Source organism: Vidua macroura, chromosome 10 (genome assembly GCF_024509145.1).
Source record: "Vidua macroura isolate BioBank_ID:100142 chromosome 10, ASM2450914v1, whole genome shotgun sequence".
Classification (NCBI taxonomy): domain Eukaryota; kingdom Metazoa; phylum Chordata; class Aves; order Passeriformes; family Viduidae; genus Vidua; species Vidua macroura.
The window spans coordinates 14,834,187-14,860,422 of NC_071580.1; the positions used below are offsets into that span (position 1 = coordinate 14,834,187).

The 26,236-nt window shown below is 35.9% G+C and overlaps 1 protein-coding gene and 1 long non-coding RNA gene across 2 annotated transcripts; one reads left to right on the forward strand and one right to left on the reverse strand.

Moving 5' to 3' along the window:
• Positions 1–243: 243 nt before the first annotated feature.
• On the reverse strand, positions 244–24,208 carry PLS1 (plastin 1). Its single transcript, XM_053986257.1, has 15 exons — positions 23,976–24,208; positions 20,430–20,593; positions 19,148–19,277; positions 17,376–17,508; positions 16,401–16,482; positions 14,932–15,097; positions 14,695–14,837; positions 13,534–13,629; positions 12,069–12,264; positions 7,058–7,136; positions 5,888–6,002; positions 5,025–5,158; positions 4,174–4,297; positions 2,070–2,194; positions 244–1,602 (listed from the first exon to the last, which is right to left on the reverse strand). The coding sequence occupies exons 1-15, from the start codon at positions 24,043–24,045 to the stop codon at positions 1,467–1,469; spliced, it is 1,893 nt and encodes a 630-aa protein (XP_053842232.1). The 5' UTR covers positions 24,046–24,208; the 3' UTR covers positions 244–1,466.
• Positions 5,931–23,200, forward strand: LOC128812090 (uncharacterized). Its single transcript, XR_008438584.1, has 2 exons — positions 5,931–6,058; positions 22,624–23,200. It is a non-coding gene; the product is annotated as an uncharacterized LOC128812090 (long non-coding RNA).
• Positions 24,209–26,236: the final 2,028 nt, after the last annotated feature.

Here is a 26,236-nt window from a genome sequence, read left to right on the forward strand (position 1 = left end):
CTTACGGTATAGAGACTAAGTCAGTCTCCATTTAGCCTCTCCTGAATGAGGACTTGGACTGAGTTGTCTCCAGAATTCAAATTCTGTACAAATCATCATCTTGGACTGGGAATAGAAACCAAGTCTTGTCCCAACAATGCAAACCAGTAAATAGGCAGAGGCTAATGGCTTCAAATCCGAGCATTTAATTCCCTTCAGTCTCCATTATCCCATTATATCATAGAAACTGGATGGATGCATCCCTTAGTATTGCTATTATTGTGTGCAAGATAGTGAAGATGTAAAACTTAGTCCAACTGCTTGCTCATCAGGATTCTCCTGTTCTGCCACACTTAGGACTGGCTTCAGGACCTGAGAGAAAGTAGAAGCTTCATACTTAAAAAAATAATATCTTTAATTTTGATTTAGTTTTCTTATTGTTTGGCTTTTGGTAAAAACTTTATTAAATAATGTCCAGCTCCAGCTTGATAAGTGAAAATTTACAGCTGATGAAAAAGGAGTACAAATAGTTACTTTAAAATTACCAAGAGAAAAAGACGTATTTCATCTCATCCAGATAATGCACCGGTCTTTCTACACAAAACCTCTGCACACATGATACACACTTTAGAAAAATCAAAGGAATGATACATAAGGAAATACAATACCGTAATAAGAAATTCCATAGTGGACTAGCCAGCTCTTTATTGTTTTCTTAATACAATATTTTATGAAAAGATTAAAAAAAACTCAATCAACAGCTGTTTAGTCCAACCGCAAAACTTAGCACATATGCAGACCTAATAATGACAGGACATTTCTGCTTTATATTGCTGTTTTTTTCATACAACATGGTTTGTAAAAGTTTCTGCTAAGTAACAGAACAAAACTACTACATATATTTAAAATAATTCCCACAAAAAAGTTCCATCAGTTTAATCAGTATTCATTAGTTACCAGACATTATCATAGGCCTTTACTTGCTCTGATGTCAATGACAAGACTCTCACTGGCTCCAACAAGAGTTAAGCTCTCCAAGAATAAGGCAAGGATGATAACTTCTGTGCAGTTTGGAGTCCAATCCAACAGGATTGGAATGCACCTTGAGACTTGTATGACTACATATAAGTAACACCCACAAAAATCAAACAGTGTTTCATAACTGGTCCTGAAACAACATATATAAAATAATGCAGGCTCTTACAGTGCTATGGAAACTAATACAAATGAAGCTTGATTCATATGGGTTTTTCCAAGCAATACAAATCTGTGATACTGATTGGTTAATGAACATGTTCTGAAAACTGTATTAGCCATAAATAATTCATGTGTTATGAAACTGAAGAAAATGAACTAATATAAACACGTTATTAAAAGATAATTGATATTTGTGCATACAATTTTTCTCATACTAAGTTTCAGAACTCTGTAAACTGCGAGGCATTCATTGTGCTTAACATGGCAGAAAGTTATATTACATGTCTGTATTATTTTATTCTGTTCAGTCCTCTTCCCATCAAACATGCAAACACTGTCATCACCATTTTTGGCTTCACTTCAACCAGATCATCTGGGAGAGCATAAATACGAGCACCAATTTTTCGAGCAACTGAAATGGCATACCTTGGAAAACAAGAGAAAACAAATACTGTTATTTTTCTGGCTTCTACTAATATGTCAAAACTCACAACAACAAAACCAGATTTCAATAGCATTCAATAGCATTATATGCCTATTTAACAGTACTTAGGCTCTATTAGAAAATGGACATTATTGTGGAGAAAGCATGTACTGGCAGATGTTTTACTACTGGTTATCAAAGTATTTATTTTGGTCAAAAACAGTATGAGGTATGGTAAACTATTAAGAAACAAATTACAGTGCAGTGGTGGTAGGTCATATCAGCTGTGAATTTGACTTCATATTTTAGATACACTAGAAAAATAATATTAGAACTTATATTCTATTTAAAAAATCTATTACTATTCATGTTAGCTTTCTCCTAATAAATCAGTAAATCATGCATTACACTGTGAATTCATGCATTTCCTGCATTTCAGAAAAAAATGAAGCATTCATTTAAAACTTACTTGGCATTATTCAATTTGTCTTGGTCAGAAAGGTCTTCTCTCTTGACCATTTCTGGACGAACTGCTTTTGGTGCAATGGCATCTATTAAATCTAGGACAGGTAAGCTAGTGCTAATTGATCTGTCCTAAAAGAAAAAGACTCAGGATTAGTTTAAGGAATCTGCTTTGATTATTCCATCTTCAAAATGCAAAAAACCCTACAGCACATCTTGCATGCATACTGAAAGACTGAAGCAATCGGTATTCTAATGTTCACTGTGCTGGTATCATTATTGCACAAAAGGTTTAAATTTATTAAAACAAACTTCCCTCCTTAAGCCCTAAGGAAGGAAGGGAATTTTGACAGAAGTTCAAGGACCAGACTTTCAAGACAACAAAAAAGATCCTTACAGGCATATATTTTAATATATACATATATTTTCCTTGTTTTCTTGCCATGGAACTATTTTCTCCAGTAGTTTATGGCTCACTCTTTCTATAATATTTCAACTCAGATGGTATTCTGAGCTAGCATGAGCAGTCTGTGTTTCATATTTAATACACAGAGATTCTTAAAAGAGCAAGTCCTCTTGCTGCAATCATTCCATCCCAACTATCTGGGCAGAGAAGGAGCTGCTGATGCCAAAGCAAGCGCAGCCAGTGCCCGTGAGGCTGGCTCAGGCCCTGCAGTGGCTGAGCACAGCCATGGGGACAGCTGTCTTTGTCACCAGCTCAGAACTATGACTGCCAATTCAGAGAAGTCCCACAGAACCATCAGTAATTATACATCTAATAGTACTAATATAATTCTGCTTCAAGGCATTAAATGCATGGAGTCCCCAAGACCATAAGACACACCTTTATAATTTTTACTGTTTGAACAATGGCAATACAACAGAACTTGGCTTTCATGGTCCACAGTGAAATATAAGGCACTTCTGCATTCTCTACAGTCTGCTTGCCATAGTAATCCCAAAACCCAAACAGTGAAAGGCAATATTTATGTGAATGTTGTAAAAAATTAGTAGTAAAAAATGAATACTGAAGAGTGTCATTTTACATCAGTACCTCCTTATCTTTGTTGGTCAACCATCAGTTGAATTATCTTAAAAACACCATTTCAATGACCTTAAAAACATGACCAATGTCCCCCCAAAAACACAGGCATACCAAAGGCAAGATACTGTGACAGATTCTTGTTATACTTTCAATTTATTAAATACCACCATTATAACAATTTATGTAGAAGAGAAGCAACAACATCTCATAAGAAAATGAAGGCTTGAGTTACCTTCTAAAAAGAAAATGAAATATTTCTACTTAATTTTTTGATTAATAACGCTTACCTAATTAAAATTCATAACATAGTGAATACTTGCTAGGTTCTCCTGTTTTGAATCAGAGACATAACTGTTTCAGGTTATAAAATGAACCTGTACAAGAATGTTCCATTTGTGTGCAATTATTAATCAGCCATTTCTTGAGCAAGAGATTCACACAGAATAACACACCTGACATACATATGGCTTGTTTCGTTTTGAACACTTAAATAATGTGGAAGGAAAGCTTCCTTTGTCAATGTGTTCTTATATGCTGAACAGGAACAGCTCCTGTTTTACCCCGGCCTGCTGCACTGATATCAGCAGTGCCAAGGACGACACAAGGTGTCGCTGGTTACCCTCGGCTCCCTCTCCAGGCTCTGTCACACTGAGAACATCCTTTTAACCAGCTCCTAGGAGAAGTGGTCATCTGCCCCCGGTATTTCCAAAATAATTCTTCTCGTTTGTACAAGCATGAGAGTGCCTATATCCAAAAACTTGGAAAATTTACCACATGGCACGTCCAAAGACTGGTAATTTCAGATAGAAGCCCCTTTGAAAGTTTAAAGTTCTTTTTCTTTTCTTTGTTTTTGGGCTTTTTGTATCTTATTGCAGCTGCTATAAATTCTTTTATTTGTCAATATATTTGTAAAATACTTTTAAAGATTCAGAGACTACCAGAAATATTTCCATAACCAATTCTGCTAGTCGATGGGAGACGCTGTTAAAACCAAATCGTTAACAGATCAGGTTAAAAATCCTAGGTCTTATTATATGTGGAAAGAAAAGTAAATAAAATTGATTACCTTGAAACTTATAATTGAAGTTTTCTTATTTGCTTTTGCAAGTGTCTGATTCACCCACTTAATAATAATTTCATCATTTACTTTTTCGCCCTCTCCAAGGTCGGATAGTACATTCAAAGTATACCTTCAATAAAGACAACAAGAGCCAAGTTAAAATGAGAGGTAGAACTCAACTTCTCTTACAAAGCTACAAGCAAAGGTAAAATATTACTTCATCACAGTAACAATGCCAAGTACTCTTCTTCGTAAGGTACCCTTATCTTACAAACGATATAGTATTTGAAATCACTTTTTCAGTGGTTACTGAATAAAAGAATATCCCAAATCTCATAATATTCACTGTAACATTTGCAATAAAACGATCCTTCATGAAATCACTTTATAATAATTTTTTACTTGCTCAATACAGTAACAAGATTTTGATTTGATGATACTTATGTAACTATAGATGTGATGGCCTACAATTTTTTACCCTTTTAACTTCTATAGTGTATGTATCACTACTTCCCTGGGTTTTACAAATATTTTAATTAATCTCTACTTACAGAAAGATACATGGAATCAACATTAAATAAGTTGAGGTCCTTTTACTTGCTATAGGATTTATAATTTTAGTCACAGTTTCTAATTTATAAGGTTTTAATTGTCACTACAAATTGTGGTTTCAATCACTGCACAGTATATAAAATTACAAAACACATATACAATTTTATCTTTGAGAACAGGGATATTTAGAGATTGCTCTCTACAATACCAGTTGGGTGACCTAAACACTACCCTTAATTTCCCTCGATTTACAGACACACATGCACAGACACATATTCACATCCATCTTACACTGCCTAACTTACCTCCTCATCAGCTGCCATACCAAAGCCAAAGTCAGAGTTGGATTACCCTCATTTAGATCGTGTCCAGCAATACCAACCAGTGAGAATTTGGCTTTTGTCTTCCCAAGTTCTACTGCATAATTGCAATTCTCAATCTAAAAATAAATTTTGTGTGCAAATAATGAAAACATATTAATATTTCTGCAATACAGACCAATAATCTATGTGTATTTTAAATTACTTTGGATTACTGTTACCTACAGTGAGATCTGAAGCTAGAAAAGATTTCCAGTCTAGCTACACTGTGATTAAAATAACACAGTTTTTACTATAAATGCAATTATGCAAGATTCCAATGATAGTTTTTTCCACATTTGAGAAAGCCAAGTTTCCACTAAGGCAGTGAATAAAATATATTTATATCAAAACTATACTTCTAAAGATATTGAAATGTGTTCTTCTTAAACAGGCAGTAATTTTTATCCTCTACATTTCAGGCTTCACAACAATCACAAAACTATGTGAAAGCTTGGATTCTGCAAGTCTTGCCCAAATCCTCTGGGCAGCATATAAAACTGCTCTGGGAGGAAATGCCTCACAGTATAGGAGCATCCAGCAACAACAGCCATGTCAGGCCTGAAGCTTCCACTTCTAGAGCCAAATCAGGCCATAAATGAAATATTGCTAAAAGGTGTTCACACGTAGAAACTAGGTGATATGTGCCATAGCTGCGATTTATTCTTTGGGATAACATCTGACAAATATATTTTCCTTTTTTTTTCTCCCAGGACTGTCTCAGTAGCACAGAAATCTCGACAACACAGACTGCCATGAGCACAACGGGAGCCAGTGAAGCCGGGCTGTCTCCCAGAGCATGCACACACCTTTTTCATGTTGCCACCGAGTAGCGAGTAAGGGGGTTTGTTGACGTGGCTCCAGTCAACCGGAACACGCGTCATGTCATACAGTTGGAAGATGATTAAAGCATCAGACAGGTCACTAAACCAAGAGCAAAACAATGGGTTTAAGCATAAAAGCACAGATTGACAATCAAAGTAAGTACTTGAGACTTCTCACAGTGTAATTAAGTTGCTGAAAAATTCCAGACACTTAAATAAAAACTGGTGCTGTTCTGTAAAGAAACTGGCCTATATTTGATTGCTAGATTCCTGCAATTATATACACCAAATTCTGCATTTAATTTCAATCGTTTCACAAATCTTAGTGAAGCAAGCTCAGTCACTGGCTTCAATTAAATAATTACTTCCATAAGGTAGGCATAGACAAAATAGCTGCTAAAAGAGTTTTAATTTATTGATCTAGCTTTAGTTCTCTAAGGACTTTCCCAAATGTTAAATACTCATGCTTTATCAGCAGATGTCTACAGATGTATTTTGCTAAAGAATAATCAAAATCAATGAACTTATCTTGCAAAAGAAGAACAGTAGGAAAAGTATTATTTTCCCATTATATGTTGCAATACTGATAATCCCCATCAGCTACTTAACAAATTAAATTCTCCACACTAAGCTACCTACAGATCACTTTACAGAGGTCAAAAAACAGAAATAATGAAACCAATTAGTAAATAAACATAAAAGCAGGTGTTCGCATTTGCTCCCTCAATCTCATCTTTTATTGACAGGATTTGAATCAGCTTCTGGCATAATTTCAAAGTGACCAGAAGCATCTAAAAAGCTTGTTATAAAGCCCTTCATCTGAGGGAATACTATACTGCAGAGCTTCTTACAGTCTACTGAAAAAATAAAAATGATGCATCATAAAACACAATTATCTCAACTTTAAAAAAAATGTAATTCAATGTACAAGTGAGTGAGGGGGGAAGATTTAAACCTTCTTAGGTTTTCTAGTCTATCTAGATTATGACTAGAATATTTAAGTCAGATACTGCTTAATGTGTTCCTACAGACCAGTTTTGAAGAGGAAACCTGGAAATCACTACTCTAGTAGAAATAGAAATTCCCCCTCTTCTTTCCTTCTTTCTTCCCCTGTTACCCAAGGGAAGTCAAATAATTATTTAAAAAAAATCTTACCTGTATAAATGATTAACATATGGGCTTACACCCAGTGAATTCATCCAGTTTCTGAAAGTCCTTTCTTCCTTACTTTCTCCTATGGTGACAAACACAATTCTATTTAAGTTATTGGAGAAAACACTTTAATAAGCAGTGTTTAAATGCTTCTCATATCTCTCACCACCCCCTCCCAAAAAGAGTTCATAGTTTCCCAAACAGTAGTCTATACTACAAGGCAATCCTATGCAATTCAGATTCACTAAGTTCTGGGCACAGGGCAGGGTGACTACAGGGAGTAGTATTATTAGACTATATTTATCTGAGTAAATACAATTTGATGAAATACAGAAATAAATTTTTCTTATATTTCACATAATTAATATATAATGGAGACGATTAATAATATTTTCCTGAACCTAAAATGAGTGGAAACTGCATTCAACAGTTTGAGAGAAATAACATCTTTCAATTAAAAGTCAGTACTAACACGAGGCACTACAACTCTATTCTCCCCTCACAGGATTTGAAAGTGCTAATTTGCAAAGGGCCTCCTCAAAGCAACAGATTTCATTCTTTTAGTTCTTTGCACTGAAAACATGGAGAGGCAGTGTTATATTGGTTAACTTTGTGAAGCTATTTATACTGCCAAGGGGGCCAGTTATCCTCACAATTTTAACCAGCAATTCTACTTACAAGAACTGCAAAAAATTCATTAGGAAGTAAATCCCAACCTTCACCTTCCTGATATATATTGCTTTTATTATTGCAATCATGAGTCCTAACCTAACTCTCTTTCTCTTTAAAGTTACAGCTTGCAATAATTCATTAATTTTCTTTATATGACACTACCTAAATTTTAAAATCTCTGTAGCCATCTACATGCGAATCAGTGCTGCATAAGCTGTTTTCTCTTGCATCAAAGAGGAGCATTTGAGAAAATATTTAGCCTGAATATGTGAGCTTGGAATAACATCATCACTTTGTTCCCCTGGGTTGATAAACTACAGTTAAGAAAACAGTGAAAACACTAAGGAAGGAGAAAACCTCTCCAAACAATGAAAGAGCAGATTTCTTCAGACTGAAGCACAAATATCTAAGCAAGATTTTTCTCTGCTGTTTTCGTTTGCTCCTTAGAGGGTAACAATACCCTGTTTGTCTGATGAGGTCTATATAGCATGACTACTGTCTCATTTAGTACTGCAGTTCTAGGCTAACTAGATAATAATGAATATTTCTGTCAAATGAAGCTACTGTGTAAACATGGATTTATCGTAAGACTAGAAATAAAATCTCTTTAACGTTATCTTTTCATGCCTAGACCTATGCCATAACATTGATTTTTAGACAGAAGCTACCATTTTAATCTAGGTCTCTTACTCTTTTATACAAAAAGCTCTGGACTTCAGAAATTTCAGTTGTAGTTTACAGTTTCTAACAGAATAAATTTTATTTTTAAATTTTCAGCCACCTTACCAGATTCTTTTAATTTCCAATTATTATGAAATAGTTGATATTCATCTTACTGATACATTTTCTAAATTATTATTTTTTCATATACAATTCAAATTAGCATTTGTTTCAAATATTTACTTGTAAAAATAACCACAGAGATACTGATGAAACAGAAGAAACAAAGAAAAATACTATTCCGCAAGATCAGAGAGCTTTGTTTTACGTATTTCTTGCCACATAAAAATGCAAAAGAACAATCACACTTTGTGACAAAGTTATTAAAAATATCAGTTTTTCCATTTAAAAACAATCATAACTCAAGAATGATATATAATTTAAGTTTCTAAAGAATATCTTTGAGATTAGAGTATTTTGAAGCAAGTGCCTTGTGCTTTTTTTAATGATTTTATGGTTACTGAGCTTTAAGTTAATTTGCAGTACTTAAAATACTGACTGCAAAGTGCTTTCAGGAACACTTGTCCATTACAAAGAGAGTACCAAGGTTATTTAGTGAACTCTTACTAAACAGTGTAGCCACAAAACCAGATACTCAGCAACTGCACTCAGACTGAGGATTTTAAAATGCTTGCTTAATATTGTCAGGAGAATCCAAAGTAGCCAAGCAGGAGCAAGAGCATGCAGGCTGGGCAGGACTCTTTTGGAAAGTGGGAGTCCAGGAACTAAACCCAGCACACTATATTTAATATGCCACTCTAAACAAATCCCTTTATCATGCAATACATGAGTGTTCATAAGTTTTCCAGATGGCTGAGAACTGACCAATTTTTTCTCTCTATTCTTTTATTCAAAATATACCTTGTGATCCTATCAGGAGCATATCTTCTGCTGAGTGGTGCAGCAGATAGCCAAAATCATTGGAAAACTGCAGAAAGGGGGCAGAGCTACACAAAAGAGAGAGGAGCAAATTTGGTAGTATCCTTTATATTTATTGCCATCTCTTTTTTGAGATCATTACACTGTGGAACTGAGTGGAGAGTAGCCATAGGGAGGGAAGCAAGAATCCAAAGAACTCTGAATAAATCTAAGATTATCTCTGAAACACAAATGAGCTCCAGATACAGTTGCACCTGAAGTTCAGCCAGCCTGAGTGGGAGTACTTAACCCTCTTGTGCTGACAGCCATGAAGACTGCCAGTAATCTAAGCACAGCACAGGGCATATACGCTGGAGGAAAAGTGGGGGGACACAAGTCCCTCCTCTTCCTCCCCCCAAGAACTCAGCTTTATTTGTGACTTTGACTCCAAACTGCTGCTTTCCCCACAAGTGAAGGGCTCCTTAGATCAGCAGCAACATGCAAAGGTGGTGCAATAACTGAGCTCAGGACTGCCCTCTCCACCCCCACACAGTATCCAATGTTCATTTTGCTATGTCAGTATTCCTGAGACATATGCTCTCCATATTTCAGTGCACATCACCAGACGTATTATCAGGACGGATGTCAGTTTATGCACAGCATTAACTGTCTTAAACTGAAGAGGACAACCACACCAGGCTGATCAGGTGGGACAGTCCCTGAAAAGACGGAATTTATGCAGGAAAATGAAAACTTGCAGGAAGCTCTACTCACCCACACATGCCTACAGCTTGACTTCTTGGTTCATGGAAAGCCCTTACTGGCTAAACCCTCCAAAATACCTGTATGGCATTTGACTTACTGCAACTCTTGCCCTCGTTTTATATGCTGTGGGGTTTTTTCCTTCTCTTTTACTTTTGATGGCATATTAAAACAATAGGAAAATGTAAGAACAATGCAAAAATCAACCAGAAAAGGACAGAGATGATTAAACAATAGGGAAAAAAAAGAACAAAAAAATTGCAGAATAAACACTTATGGAGTACAGAAAAGTACTAAATACAGTACCTACATTAGGAGGGGTCAAATCTGCATTTCATGAAGCAAAACAGGAAAGCATTATAAATTATGAGTCAGATTTCAACAGACAATCTATGATGAAACTATAAAGAAATCAATGTCATATATCACTAGCTTGAGAAAACATCAGTATAAACACAGGACTTAATGGAAAACAAATAATACATTAACAGGAAAAAAAACATTAACAACATTGTTTTTGGGCTGAAATAACTATTTTGATGGTTTAGATCTACTTGACACCATGGAAATTATTATTTGAGGGCAAAAAGGAGTTATCTACTTTTCTTTGAACAGATAACATTGGCATGATCCATCTCTAAAATATATACTGTAAATAGTAAGTTAAATTTGGCCGGTATTTATCATTACAAAATCACAGTCTAGCATTCAGCTGATTGTAACTTTTTAAACTGGTTTGGCTGAGACTTTGATCTCCATCTAAATGTTTCAGGAAAGTAGAGAAATTAATTCAACTCATTTTTCCTATGCCATTGAAAACTCTTCCGAATTTAACCAAGTTTTCAGTATTTCAAATCACACCAGCAATTTTATCTTCAGAGCAGAGAAGCTGAACTGAATATATTCCACCTCCACATAGCTCCTGTATACATTTCCTGTATACATTTTTAACAAAACTGAAGCAGAGGAAGAGCAGACCTTTCCTTCAGTCATTTGTCCTGGCCAGCAGGGACTGCAGTGAGTGGGAATATCACAGCTGAAAAGGGAAGACAACGTCCTGTGCTCTACAACGTCTATCACATCACAGCTGGCACCCAGCTGAAGCTAGAAGAGCAAGAAGCCTGAAACAGAAATGCTCTGAGGGATACAAGATTTGTGACACAGGGATGCAGCAGCAGAGACAAATAATGAAAAAACAGGAGCAAAGGAAGATGGACTCACCTAGATGGAAAGGAAACCTGATAGGAACAGTAAGAGGAAGGCACGAGAAGGCAGTGCAGAGGACTATGTGAACATTGCTGATGATACTCCTGAGTGCGGCACCCCTGATTCTCACACTCCTTTGAGATCAGTGAACAACTGTGAAATACACTGGCAGGAGCCATTCCATTATCCCAGATTAGCTGGTCCACAGCAAGGGCAACAGCCAAAGATTGTTACCAATTATCCCTTTATCTCTAGCATTAGAGATCTGAACGTACAGTTAAAGGCCAAATTCCCTGATATGACAGGATCTATACAGGCTGTTGATGCAATAGATTAATATAGGCTGCTGATACAGAAGCCTTTTAAAAAAATAGTTTCCTACTTTAAAAGGCAGCAAACATACACACGCATATATATAAATGCATTATGTGAAAAATACTTTTAAGGACTATTACAGTTGCATTAAGATAGCACTGCAAAGAAAAGCCAGAATTTGTACATCAGCTCAAATATTAAATAGCATGGAAAGAAGCATGGGAAACTGAAAGGAAAGCAGGAGGACAGTTCTTGCTCCTGCAAATGGATGACAGGAGGTTATTCAGGAATAACCATTTGGTCAGGGTAACACAAGAGAATGATATACACACTACTGGGTTTTTCTGCTAAGGTTTATATTGGCTGCTAGTAAGTAAAAACAGGCACCAGCACACAGGGATCCTACATCACAAACTAAAAGGAATACCTAAGGAGAAACTACTAATATTCTTCTCCTCTGTATAGTCAGAAAATTGAGTACCTTCTAATAAATTGAGATCATAAGATGAATTGTCAGGCTTGTGCAGGGCTGGATATGTGTTAAAGAGATTTGCAACAAAAGCCAAATTGAGCTTAGGGTTTCCTGCAACCACATCAGCTGGAGTTACAAACTGTCTGCAGCCCAATTTATCCGCCTGTTGGAGCATGTATTCAGCCCTCCTCAAGTCATTTTTATCCTAAAAAGAAAAATAAACAAAAGTTAATTTACAGTTAAGTCTAGTACTAGATTTTACTGAATCATCAGGTAGGGAGATCTTTAAATGACCCATATCAGTTCCTCCCTCATTCTGCCAATGCCTGAGGTAGCTCTTACAGCCTGTGACAATTCCCCTCTCCCTTCTATTGTCCTTCACTTCTGTGGCTGTCAGCACAGCATTCCTCATGAATCACAGCAACTGCAGCCAGGAGTGCAGAGATTATATTTCCATTTCCAGGCTGTTGATTCCCATATTGTGTATCCTCCTACATGTACCAAAGGTTCAACATCACTGCTTTAAACTGATATTCTCAAGTAATTCCAGATGATGCCCAAAACCATCAGTAAGAGTTTGAATGCTTCCAACTTGCTGTCCTTTCAATATTTTTTTTTCTTAATCATCATAAGCTGGTAACTTAACCATTGTTCATTTGTCTTTATTAGTAATATACTAGTTCATTACAAAATTTGATCATATGAACTTCATAGGAAATTACATGGAAAAAATTTACTTCTACTCTTTCTCACTCTCAAAAAATCCCAAACAAGAGCAAACAAAGCAAACAAGGAATTTAAGAGAACTAAAATATGTAAGAAAACAATTTTGCACATGGGTTTCATGATAATAATGAGTAACAAGATTCTACTTTAGATTCTGATTGATATACAAGTATCTCAGGCATGCAGTTCAACTTTGTATCAAATGCACTCCCAGAATAGTCCTTCCAACAGGCTTTATGAAGCAGCTTAGACAAGTGTTTCCACATCAATGTAGGCTGGTTTTAGATGCTTTGTCCCTTTACAACTTAAAGCCCGATGGATGCCACACTTGGCTGTGATTAATGGAAGGGCTCACATGTTTTTTTCTAAATGCTATTTGGTTAGAGGAAGGATCAACGGTTTGTGAAGTCTATTCTTCTTCCTTGTCTGAATTCCAGAAGAGGAGAACTGAGCAAGATGTTGTAATATTCATGTTGGATGACCCAACTGAAAATCAATATACACTACTCCAAGTGAAACAGCTCCAAACATTTGACTGCAGGATGCATTATCCTGTTTAAGCAGCATTGTAGAACTTACTCAAGTTTTTGCTCATTTAGGCTTTTGTAACACTGAGGAATCTGGCTAAGTTTTTGCACACCTTAGGAAACAGAAGAGGATTCAGGGACAACCTAGTAACCAGAATGTTGGATCCATACACAGAGGTCTCAGATAATTCCAGACTATTTTTACATTTCTGGATACTTACATGAAATCCTGTAAAGTCAATTTTAATAGGCAATTGTTCAAGGTCATCTCCTTTGGGTGCAATCTGATTTAACAGATGGTAGTATGCTCTTGAGTCCTAAGACAAACAGTGTAATATTAAAAAAAAAAAAAAAAAGAAGAAAAAAAAGCAGCAAGTATATAGCCTTCCCTAGACATTTATTACTCTAATAGTCCAATCCAAAAGCCATAGGAGTCAAAAATACAGCACCCTAATTTCAGTGAACATGGATGAGGTCATACAGCCATTTTACTACCCTGTTTCATACAGAACTTAGCCAGATGACAGAGAAAAGGAATATCTGCTAATTATTCTGGAGAATGCTAGTTAAATTTATTCTGCTGCATATTAATGAGACTGTTGTAATTAAGATATGCAGGGTAAATTTATGTAGTCATCCACAAAAAGGATTCCATTTTGCAGTAACGAAGTAGAAGAAAAAATAAACCCCTACTAGTTCTAGAAGTATTTACTACTTCTCTTAAACACCATATAATTTTTTTACCATAGTAGCAGTTTTCATGTAAAACGCTAGTTACAGTCTACTTTAGTAAGTCTTCTTGGTAGCATTTGAAAATATGTAACTTACAATTAAGGACATGGTTTTCTCCAATGAAAGGAGGTCTAACCACCTTAAGGGAATCTTCCTCCTTTGCTTTCAGTTTTAAAAAGTTTTGTTCTCTCGCCAGCTGGGCTATTGCACTGCTCTGCCTGCCTTTGCAGAATGACTGAAGAGAATGATGCAGCTCTGCCATCTGCCCCAAGGAACCTTTCAGCCCCTGTGGCAGTCAGCTGACACACCAGCAAAGCAGTGACTGGCAGTTATTAGGCAGCTAGTAAGGTGATGCAAATTCTCCTAAATAACTCTAATAGCCATCTTACAACATTAGAACTTCCCTGACTATCAGCTTGTTGGAAATGTTCACTTTGCACTGTGATATGATAATAACAGGGGATGAGCAACTGAATAGGATAGAAGAGATCAAAATAATGCTCTTTCAATGTTGAAATTGCAGGATAAACCTGCAGCCAGATAAAGCAGATTACTATTGTATCTAAACTCTTCTGATCTGACAATTTTTTTCTATGCATTATGTGTTTTAATACCACTGTGTTCGATTATGAGAAGAAATAACTACATACCTTAATGTCTTGGCTGAAGTTACTGATTTTCTGCCACCCTGCATTGGCCAGATGGTAATTCACCCAGCGTAGCAAGAGATCTTCGGGGGAAAGCTTCATTAACTGATCCAGCTCTTCCCCTTCATTTAGCAAGGCAATAAGAGCTAAAAGCAAGTTTGGAAGAAAGCTGAAATCACTGCTATTGTGGTCTGAGCTAATTCCAAGTGGCTGCATTGCTATACCTGGCATTATTCTTACCTTCATTTCTGGAGATCTCAATATCAGCAAAAAGGCCAACTTTAATGATCTGCCACAAAAGTCCTAATACCAAGTGTGGTTTTCCTTCTTGCAAATCTTGTGATCCGATATTGACAACCGTGCAGCCAATGGCAGATGCTGAGTTCAGAGCCAGGTTTAGGTTTTCCTATTTGGAATATCATCATTTAACAAACTTGGGAGATTGTATATTTTAGTAAAATTAAGCTTTGGAAGAAATAAGGCATTAGTTCAATGGCTTCCAATGGAAAACTACACTCTGGAGGTTTTTTGTGAACTACCTTGCATCTTACCAAAATTTAATGAAAACAATGACAGTGTTTAAATATGGACCCACCAAAAATTGTGGACCACCTTCTGCAGCTGGGATTACTGAGGAATACTTTAATCAAAATATTTTTTGCAATTCATAAGTATCAGTTATACAAATTAAACAATGCTGCTTAGCATGCATTGTACATGCATTGCATTGATTTGTATAAATATCAGAAGCTTGATCCTGAAAAATATGTTCCTATGGAATTCCTGCATAGAGTCCATGCAGGATACTACTGACATCACTGTCATCTCATCTTAAATCTTACACATTTATTCAAGCAATTGTTAAACTGTAATTGAATGAAGAGCATAAGAAAATCATGACAATTTAAAACCCTGACACTCAAAGTAAAGCTAGTGATTGTCAGAGATATCGAAAAAGATTCCAAGAAAAAATAGCTGGCAGCTCTCATCAGTGTTACTATTTTCTTGTGTCATATTTCACTATCTACAGAGGCAACATAAACACATGCAGTATCATCTTTGCTGACAAATCTTTTTTAAATAAGTAGCGATTACAAAACCCACTTGGAGGATTTAGGACATAGTGTGGTTTAACTTTCCATATTTTGAAAAGTCTGTCATTTAACAGAGGTTTCTCACCCACAGTTTTTTTCTCATTGGGTCAGTAACTTATGGATCTACTTCCCTTTCTAGACCTGTTTCCTTAAACCCAAACTAAGTTCTTAAAAACTGTTTCTGTCAAACTTTTCCATGACTTCATACACAATTAAAATAGATCTGATCTTCTGTCAATGCTGCTCTCCAGTATCGAAAGTGCATCATCCTTTTATAGAGTATACAGCCATGCAGATACTTCCTGCATGGCTAAAATACAACCTGGCCACCCACTCAAAGTCTAAAATTATTTTCTTCAGGTACTCAGTAAGGCAAAACAAAAATAGCTAATAGAGAAAGAATTAGGAAAAACAAGAAAAAACTAGTTTTTCTGAAAATCATCTAAGAAATAGGAGAATGCAGTAGAGTTATTAGAAAATACAATTTCATGCTTCAGGATTTTTTTACTACATACAATTTTTAATTTTTTTTTCTCCACAAGGAGAACTGTCATTAAAACAGAAAAATACTTTACTTTTTCATTTGTGGCAAGTTCCTATCCATGCAGTACTTACAGAAATAGTGAAAGGAGTGAGTTTTTTCTTATTAATAGCCCTTTCATCAATTGTATCCGGTTGTGAAAAGTTGATCATTTTGCTAAGAAAGAAAAGTCAAGAGTTTATTCAAACTTCCATTTCTCAGAAAATATATTATTTGGTTATAAACTACTAACACTAAACTAGCTGCAAACAATTCTGACACGATAAAAAAAAAAAAGACCATCCTCTAAATCTCCTCTCCCCCATTAAATAACTGCACATTCATTTAGAATGCTCCAGATAATATATTGCTTCTTCCTTTTATAATTAATAGATCACATCTGTAACTGTCAAAGAAGGTTACTGAGATTAAAACTGTAAACCAAAGTAACTTAAATGGTCTCTACTGAAAAACTGTAGTATAATCAGTACATTTCTGCACTGCATGGTTGTAGCACCTTGTATCTACATGGATCTCAAAGACTAATTCACATCAATACTAACAGCTAATCCCTTGTTACCATGGTGTGTGACTAAGTACTAGTAATCAACTTTAACTAGAAAGTTACAGCAGACTGAAGTTAAGGGACCTACTATATGCTCTCTGTTTTGCCATGGATTTAATTCAGATTTCTGTTCCTGATACCCCATGATTTAATGACTATAATTAGTAACTTTTAAAAACATTTAAAATAGTCAAGTTTTTTTAATTATTTCAAGCAATTAATTTATAAACTGTTTAATTATCTCCTTTATAAACAGCCTGCACATATCTGGCATGTATAATTATGGGTCTGAAGTGGAAAACCACTTCTATAACATATGCACAGAGTCACATAGAAAATATGCTAAAAATCACATTTCTATGGGCAAACAGATTTTCCCCACCTTGCACCCAGATTGAAATATTTAAGAGTTAAAGCGTGTCTAAAGTTTGCTAATTCATGTCACTGTGATCAGCATTTAACCTTTGAGATCAATTTATTTTCTTTCTCATAGCCTTGGACTCACCAAAGAAGGATGCCATCTGCAAGGGATTTAAACAGACTGGCATCTGATGGGTTCATGGGTAGGAGGTGCTTACAGTCTGGGTCATCTTGTAGAGCTTTATTTATCCAATTAACAAAAGCAACTTTTTCTTCCTCTGAAAAGAAAGACAGCATTAAAATAAAAGATTAACATTTCTACGAACAGCATACTTGGGTCAAACATGTTCATCTGCAATAAAACCCCTTAGTTTCACAAAGGTTAGTCATTAAAAAAATCAGACCAATAAGAAAGAACACAAAAAATGGTAAGTTGACCTTTCTCCCATTGCACCCTCTAAGTATCTGGTGATTTTCTGAAGGATAACATGAATATCACAGGAACATCATAGGGAAGGTATCCTCATGGCTGACTTCAAATTCGGTTTCTCAGCAATTACAAAGAAGAGGGGAAAATGTCTCAACTGAAATATGCAACATGCACTGTTTGTTTAAAATGCAGTGTTTCATTCAGCCTTTTGCTGGACTTCAGAGACTGGCAGCCTTTTGAGACTGATCTGAGCTGTCTTTAGTTTTGAGAAACTTAAAAAGTTTAGTATCTCAGTTTTAAATTCTCTTTCATATTCAGTGCATAATTTATTACTATGTATCTAAGAAAGCTTATTTGGATAACAGTCAATCAGTCTCAGTATCCAAATTCCCAAACAGTACAGACGGTATTCACCTCACCTCAAGAAGCACCTGACTCACTACACTTCTTTCACTGTCAGTGGGAAACAATGTGAAATTCTAGAGCACACTTCACTTCATCATAAACGAGATGTCCAGTGAGGCCAGGCCAGGTGAATCATGCTCTAGTGGGGTTTGTTTCTCTCCACCAAAAATAAAACTGCATCTAAAGAATCACCTCTGATGCCCTACAGGCATCCTTTGGGATGGAGCATGTCCCCTGCTTTGAGGATGTACCAGGTATAGCTGGTGCTGGAATCCTACTGAAAGAGACCTTTGGTTATCAAAGTAAATCTTCCTTATATACAGAACCTTAACACAGCCTGGAACGACACAAATTCCAGACTTAAGTCATTTTAAAAAGTTGCAATATTGCTCATTGCAATATGATCCTAGAAGGTGGTTCACACTCTGGCCAGGAGCTGCAATGCAATTAGGCACAATTACCAACTTAAATTACATACAGCAGGGGGAGGTAGAAAGAAACAGATCAAATATTAAAAGCAGCTTCTTTAGTGTGAGACAGTCTATGCAAAAACCACGTACAAGTGAACAATTCTGTAATGACAGAGACAGCTGAGGAGGGCAGTCCATCCAGAAAGGATATGTGGTGTTTTGTTAGTGGGGTTTTAGCTCATGTTAGTTAACACTCTGGAAATGAAAATGAGGATTCATTCATTTTTTATCTGAATATAGGAATAAGATTCCATTAGCATATAATTAGGGCAAAAACTTGACTAGAAGTTTGAAAGAAAACTTGACTAGCTTTACTAGAAGTAAGCCAAAGGGGTAGTTTCCTCCCCCACAAGATGTCAGTGCTTGTTTTCCTCTTTTGCTCTCACACAGATGCCCAACTTGCCTCCAAGTGCAACTAAGAGCGAAACTAAGCAACAACTGAACAGAGTTAATAAACTATCACCCACACTTACTTTGTCTATCTCCACATGCTTTTGCTGTGTTAATTTGCTTTTACTGCCAACAGTTTCCAGTTAGGCTCTGTTTTATCTGTAGTGCAAATTCAAAGAGTCCTCCTCATGGAAAATTTGCCCATGCTTAATTATTTCTTACCTGAATAAGAGTGCTGTGTCCCCTCACTAGATATTGCTGATGTTCCTCCAATTGCTGTAATACCTTGCTTTTTATTTATTGATTTTCGGAAAGATTTGCTAACATCTTTACTTTTCAATTCCTGAATTATCTGAAATTAAAAAAATAGAAAGCATTTTGTGATTAATTGTACCTTCAAATAAATGTTAATTCATATAAGTAGTCTAGAGTCAGTAATTAATCTGACTGAATTTCTTTGATATTTATATTGACTTCTGTTCTAAAAAAAAAATTACTGTTTGGATATCAATATCTGTATTGGATATCTAACATTATTTCACAGTGAATACCTCTATTAAGCCATGCTGTCTAAAAATATAGATATACAAATATCTACACAATTTTTCCACCAATATTTTGGTAAACTGAAGAACACAACTAAAGATATACACATTTTTGATGATGATAGTGTATTTTTCCCACTTATTTCCCCACGTGCTTTGCATGTAAAAGTTAAACATGACAGTTAAACATGCCCTTCCTTATCAAGCTAATACCATTTTCCACCTGCCTGCAATGTAAATCACATTGGATATGTTAGTATGTCCTAAGTTTGCCCAAATACTGCAGAGGTCTCAGACGACAATGACGTATAAGATACAGTTAATATCTGGAAGCAAATACTTGCATGTTCAGAATCTCAGAAAGAAAGATCAATAACTAATTCAACAAGCAACCTTCTGCAATTAGCAGAAGTACTCTAACTTCAAAGCAAACATCATCATCCCCAAACACCCACAAACCAACAGCCTGGTAAGTTCTTGTTTCTTTTAAAACACACCAGTGAGCGATTCTCATTAGAAAAGCCTAAAGCTTTCAAATCTGCTCAGTGAAAGGGAAAACTTGTACCTCATTCCCAGTAATAAACAGCCATTAGTATAGAGATTAAGCATAGTGAAGCACTACTAAGAGCATTCAGAGGCTGGTATCCAATTCTCTGCTCTTCTGTCAGAGCGAGGGCTGACCCAACAGTTCCTACAATATGTAGTCTTTCCCCTCGTTTTGGAGAAAACTGAAGACAACACTGATCGCAACAACTGTTCTTTCACATGCTGCTGATATCAGAACCATTAAATTAAATAGGAGTGTGAAAGATACAGATTAGAAAATAACTATATAGGATATTCTAGGTTGTCACAGAAAACTCAAAATAATAGTTATATATAAAAATAGTACTTAGTTGTACCACCTAATTTTCAGTAGATATCAGACAGTAGAGAAACATCCAAAGGGAAGGTCTTACAGAGACAAATTCTTCAAAGTTGATTTTCCCATCCTTGTTGCTATCTGTCACTAAAATGATTTTTTCTACAATTTCCCGGACTTTGTAACCAGGCAAGGGCAGACTTGCTTCTTTAAACAGGTCTTGAAGTTCGTAATCACTGACATACCCACTGTTGTCAATATCTGTAGAATGAAAGCACAAGTTGTTATACTTATATAAACTGAAGCATATTCATGTACTAAGGTATGGAAACTGTTAAGAATAAATGAAGCAGGATAAACACAGTTCTAGATGAGTGTTTGTTTCTCTCATATAGATAAGGAAGTATGAAGGAATGTTTGTGGGTTAGAGGCACAACTATTTAGGACTTGTGCCATCTTGTTATATGCTTTCTCAGGAACTATCTTATGATCCCAGAGCACAGAACAAGATAGAAAATTTGCAAATAGTGAAGCTTATGATTTTTTTTTTTAGACTCCCGACAAAATTATCTATAAACACTCAAATCAAAGGGATGTCAATTAATATATGCTTCCTGCAATCAGTAAGCTCAAATCTGATGCATGTTGATATTAGAAGAGCAAATTTCCACAAGAAAAACCTAGAAAAAAAAACCCCAAAAAAACCAAAAACCAAAAAAACCCCCAAGAACACTGCCTGACTGCATTTTATTTCTTATCCTAGTATCTGATAAACATTTTCTGTTCTTTAAACAGGCTTACCTGTGAAGAATAAGTCTCTTATGATCTGTATCTGTTTATTAAAGATGACCTTCTTTTATCTATTAACTGGCTCCGTTGGGAGCCATTTGAGCTGCCACCTTCCCTTACACCTGGCTCCTCCCAAGGCCACATGGCAGGAATGGTCATGTACAGCAAAGAATCAGAATGCTTTTTTTCAACAAGAGGTTTGATATTGTGGAAAGAAATTAAAGGCTGTATCACATAAAATAAATTGAGTATCATTTGCGTTATTCATGATGAATAATGCAGCAGTACAGAAACAATCAAAAATACCCCCTGTACTTTCACCTTTGGCCAATCTCTTTGCAGAAAGCTGTCTTGACTTCATCCTAGTATAACAAAGAATCATTTTACACACCCATGTTTTTAGCCAAAGGAACACAAAAATGAATCAACCGCATTACCTGTTCCTATTTTTTAAAATCTATGCATATTTATGTATACAATATGTATATACATATTTATAGAAGCAGAATTTGAGCATGTCCAGTAAAATAGCCTTACCTGTGCCTTGGCTACACAATGAAGAGAAGTACTTCTTTTAAAAGCAAAAAAGCTGTAGTTCATACACAGTATAGATCACGTCCAATCAAATTTAAGTTCAAAAGAAATATCCTGCCCAAGTAAACCTGGATATAATGTCCATAGTTTTATATATTTAATGCTAATATTTTCCATGTTCGACAACAGTTTTCAGCAACTTTTATGATGATATTAAAGCTCCTGAAAAATACTAGTTAACAGTATTTTCTCAGCTCTATGAATGAAACATTTCTATGACATTTAAGAGAACATCACAATGAATCAGAAACAGAAGCAGATGCTGTGGACACTTCTCTGATTTGTCAAGGTGCTCCCACTTTTGGGTTTTTTTTTCATTTACTAGTTAAAAACATCTCTTCATATTGCATCTAGTATCAGAACTCAGTCAATAATACCAGAGTAGATGAATGCCTCTCATTACAGAAGGGCATACAAGAAATATGCTTTCATCTCCAGCCATAATTAATTCCTATACAGTATTTTTTTTTGTAATCTATACTACACTATGTAGCTTCTGTACAGCTTCATAAGGCAGCCATGTTTCACTGCAGACAAAAGCCTAAAAATGCAGGGTAAAAAAAAATTGTGGTTTTGATAGTATCAGAAGTTCACAAATCAATACACAAACTCAATGTCTGCATATGTACTTATCCATCCACTGGCTTGCAGACATGTAAGACCATACATAATAACAGGGATGGTCTAACAAGCAGAGGACATGCTCATGAGCTCACTCAGATTACCAGCTATTTTATTTCTCCAGGTTCATCTTTCACTGAGGGTAAGTTTCCATGATGACAAGCTGAGAGTTAAATAAATGCCTTCTCTCAGTTTACCAATTTAGCAGCAAGCACTTTATCCATGAAGACATTAAAAATGTGAAAAAAAATTAAAAACTAGTGATGCTTAATTTTTATGTTTTACAGAAAGCGCAACAAAAAAAATGCTTTTCAGTGAGTAGAAGCAGTATAGACAACTCTTCAAGCAGAAATATGAAAACATGCAGGCAGAGAATGGAGAAGGACTACAGATAGTATTGGTGAAAACCAAACATACAGAAAAGCTGTCAGACAACACCAGAGACAACACCTATGTTAACATCTCTTAGCAGACTGATACATGTGTATAGTGCTCTTCTCCTTGGTCTATCATTCCAGCACCTGCAGGATATGAACTACTTGAGCTATAGATGTCTTGATGATTGTTTAACAGCAACTCACGAATTAACTTCCATGGATGTATCTTACTCCCTTTAGAATTTCTACTCTTTCTTTGATCTCAACAACAGCCTGAGTCAATGGGTTCATTGCTCTATTATTTATTGTAAAGTTAGTTCTTTTTATTTTAATCTTCCTGACTCTCTACTGGGCATCACGTGATACCTGTATTGGCAGAACCTGAATAATTCTCTCTTCACTTCTCCATGCTACTCACAGTCTTCCAAATCCCTAACATACAACTTCCCAATAGTTTCTTTACCAAGTAAAGACTCCTAATATTTAAGACTTCTTGCCTAAAATGATCCTGTTCCCCCATGATGACTGATCACAAACATGATTGTTTGATTTCCTGAGCTGCACAGTTACAAATCACCACTCAGAATGGCAGTAAATAAGAAATAAAGCAGATCTGAACATTCACAACAGCAGTGCAATCTAGAAAAAAGGGTTAATGGCTATATAATTTCTTACAATTTCTGTGTGCTCTGATTAATCTGTAAACATCCTGTCAAGCATACAAAATTGTACTGTTATTTATTAACATTAGCATAACAAAGCTGATCTTATTAACAAAAGATAAAAAATCTCCAAGTTTAGTTTTCTTAAAACATAAAATCTGATTGAATAAAGGAAATTATTAGTTCACCAAAGCATGCAAGTAAAGCAAAAACCAAGTGTCAGTAATCTAACGTGAAAATATATAACACCTGAAGCTTAATCAAACATTTTTCCAAATTAAGGAGTTCAGAAACCTGAATTTTGAGACCCACTTTGTAGCATATACAATAACAAAGAAACTGCTACCACCCTGCAAGAAAATGTATCTGTTTTCAGTGCTGAAGTTGAAAGAAATTAAATGTATCTGTTTTCAGTGCTGAAGTTGAAAGAAATTAACACACGTAGTTCCAGTGAAAGTAAAGGGCTCTTTACTTTAGATATTTTTTAGATATTACTGGCAATACAGAGGGAGAACACAGCCCTATCAAAACCATGATCCATAAAGATTTCTTCCACAAATCCTAAACAGGATTTTTATGATGCCCTTATTTAAAACACACCTATTTTGCCAAATGCTTCTCGTAGCTCTTCAAGCTCTTCACGAGATATAGTAGTTATGTTGTTCTCCATCTTCAGACAGCAGAAGTGTCGTCCTCAATTGCTAATACCTAATAATAACAATAAACAGGTAGGATATAAGGCAGGCTGTAATTCCAGACACATGTAAGTTACTGATCTATTCAACACGAGGTACCAGACATGAGTGACGTGTCCAGGCCTGGCACACTTAAAACATTACAAACAACACTTTAAGGTACATCAAATACCTAGCAATTCTTTTCACTGGAATAGTGAGTGAAAATTCACAATAGCAGGACCTGTTTACATACATTTGATGTTTTCATTTGCATAGAATAAGCACTGGCCAGCAACCTACATCCACTGTTTGAGTGGTTTTCCAGCATTAAAATCTCCTCACACTTCAACATGCAATTTTTGGAAACATTAATTTCTAAGTGAGATGCAGTATCATTGCCAAGCAGTGGTTAGTGCTGGGATCTAGCTCTGCAAAGCACTGAGCACTCCAACATTTGCACTACATAAACCTCAGTGGGACACTGCCTGCAATCCGTGGTGAACACCAGGGCGCCTTGCCACAACTCCAGGAGGTAGCACCACCTGAACCCTACCTCTCTTCTGACAGTGTTGTCTCCTAACACTGTCAAGAGCTGAATGAAGGCTTTTACTGAGCAAAGACTGGAGTCTCAGTGGGAGTCTTTCTCTACTGACCTCTTAGAAAAGCAGAACAAAACTGAAGGCACCTTCACAAGAGTTGATGAACTCCAATGAAAGATTTTGCCTCTTATCAAAGCTTTGATTCAGGATGATTCAGATTTATTGGTATTAAGTGCAGCTTTGTAAAGAAGCCACATGCAGTTGCCTCAGTACACAAGTTTATATTTGCATTTGCCATTTTCCACCGTGCAGAGCCACTGGCACACACAAGATAAGCCCAGGGCAGCATAACCCTGCCTGCACTAAGCTCTAAGCAGCACCTGGCTGGAGACATAGAGAGAGCACAGGCTGCTACAGGAGGGGTTGTGCCTGTCCTAAACGTCCAAGTTTCATCTTTGCTTTTACCTTATAAGCCAAAAGTGGCAAAAATACACCTCACATAAATATTTTCATCAAAGTTGTTCTAAACTTGCCTAAGTTTTCCTTCTGGTTTAGTGCTTTTGCTTTAGAGCAAGAAAAAATATATTCCTGGAATGACCAAGCTCACGACAAATATATTTTGATCTGCTATATGCAGCTGCTTCTTACCCAAAAATCATGCATACCAGCAGAACAGGACTGTTACACACTGGACAAGACTCTAGAAAAGTGACTGACTTCAACAATCAGTTTTAGCATGAATCATGCTGGATGCCCTTAGGAAAGGCTATACTTCTGCTTCCCATCTTTTGTGGAAAATTTGTCTTCCATGATGCTATAGAAACAACCGTGGGTTGTTTTAAATAGATCTTGTCTACTTTACTTGGGTTAGTATTTTCTGTGTCTTCACTGGGACTGCTCCTGTGGGTCACACAGGATATGGCCTTGAGTGTGGGTGGCAAGTTAAGTCTTTTTCCTTCATGTCACTAGATCTTATTTAAGTACTAAAATCCCTCTTACCCGTTTTGCTAAGCTTACTTATAGCATGTACCAGTGTCCATAATCAAAAGAAAAAAATGAAAATATACATTCAGAAAAAAATAACCCTTCACACAACGTTTCTGGAAGTGCAAGTACCTTCACTGGGAGCCTGATGTGGCAATTAAAGAAATAATGAACTGTGGAAAAATTGGTGACAAAATTAAAACATTTAAATGCAAATTACTAAGGAAATTTAAATGGCTCCAAATCTAAAAAAAAAAAATCCTTAAAAACCAAACAGATGACACTCCTCTGAAATACAGAAAAGGCATGACAAAGCATAAGTGAAACATTTAGCTATGCAAGTATAAAAGACAACAGCATTTTTGCTGGCACCATTAAAGTTGTTAACTATTTACCATTATCATGACTCAGATCTTATCAATTTCTGCAAAGTTGCATAAAACTAGTTTCACTCCTGCCCTTTTATAATTAATAATTCAGATTTTCCATCATATTCTATTTCATAAAATAGCAATCTTTGATTTCCAAAGACGTTGATTATTTCAGTTACACAGTAGAAACATCTGTTCTTGAATGAAGCAGAAAAAGAAAGCTAATAACTGCTCTAAAGAGACAGCCTTAAATAGCCTATGATATCCTGACAGGGTAAATTATCTGGTCA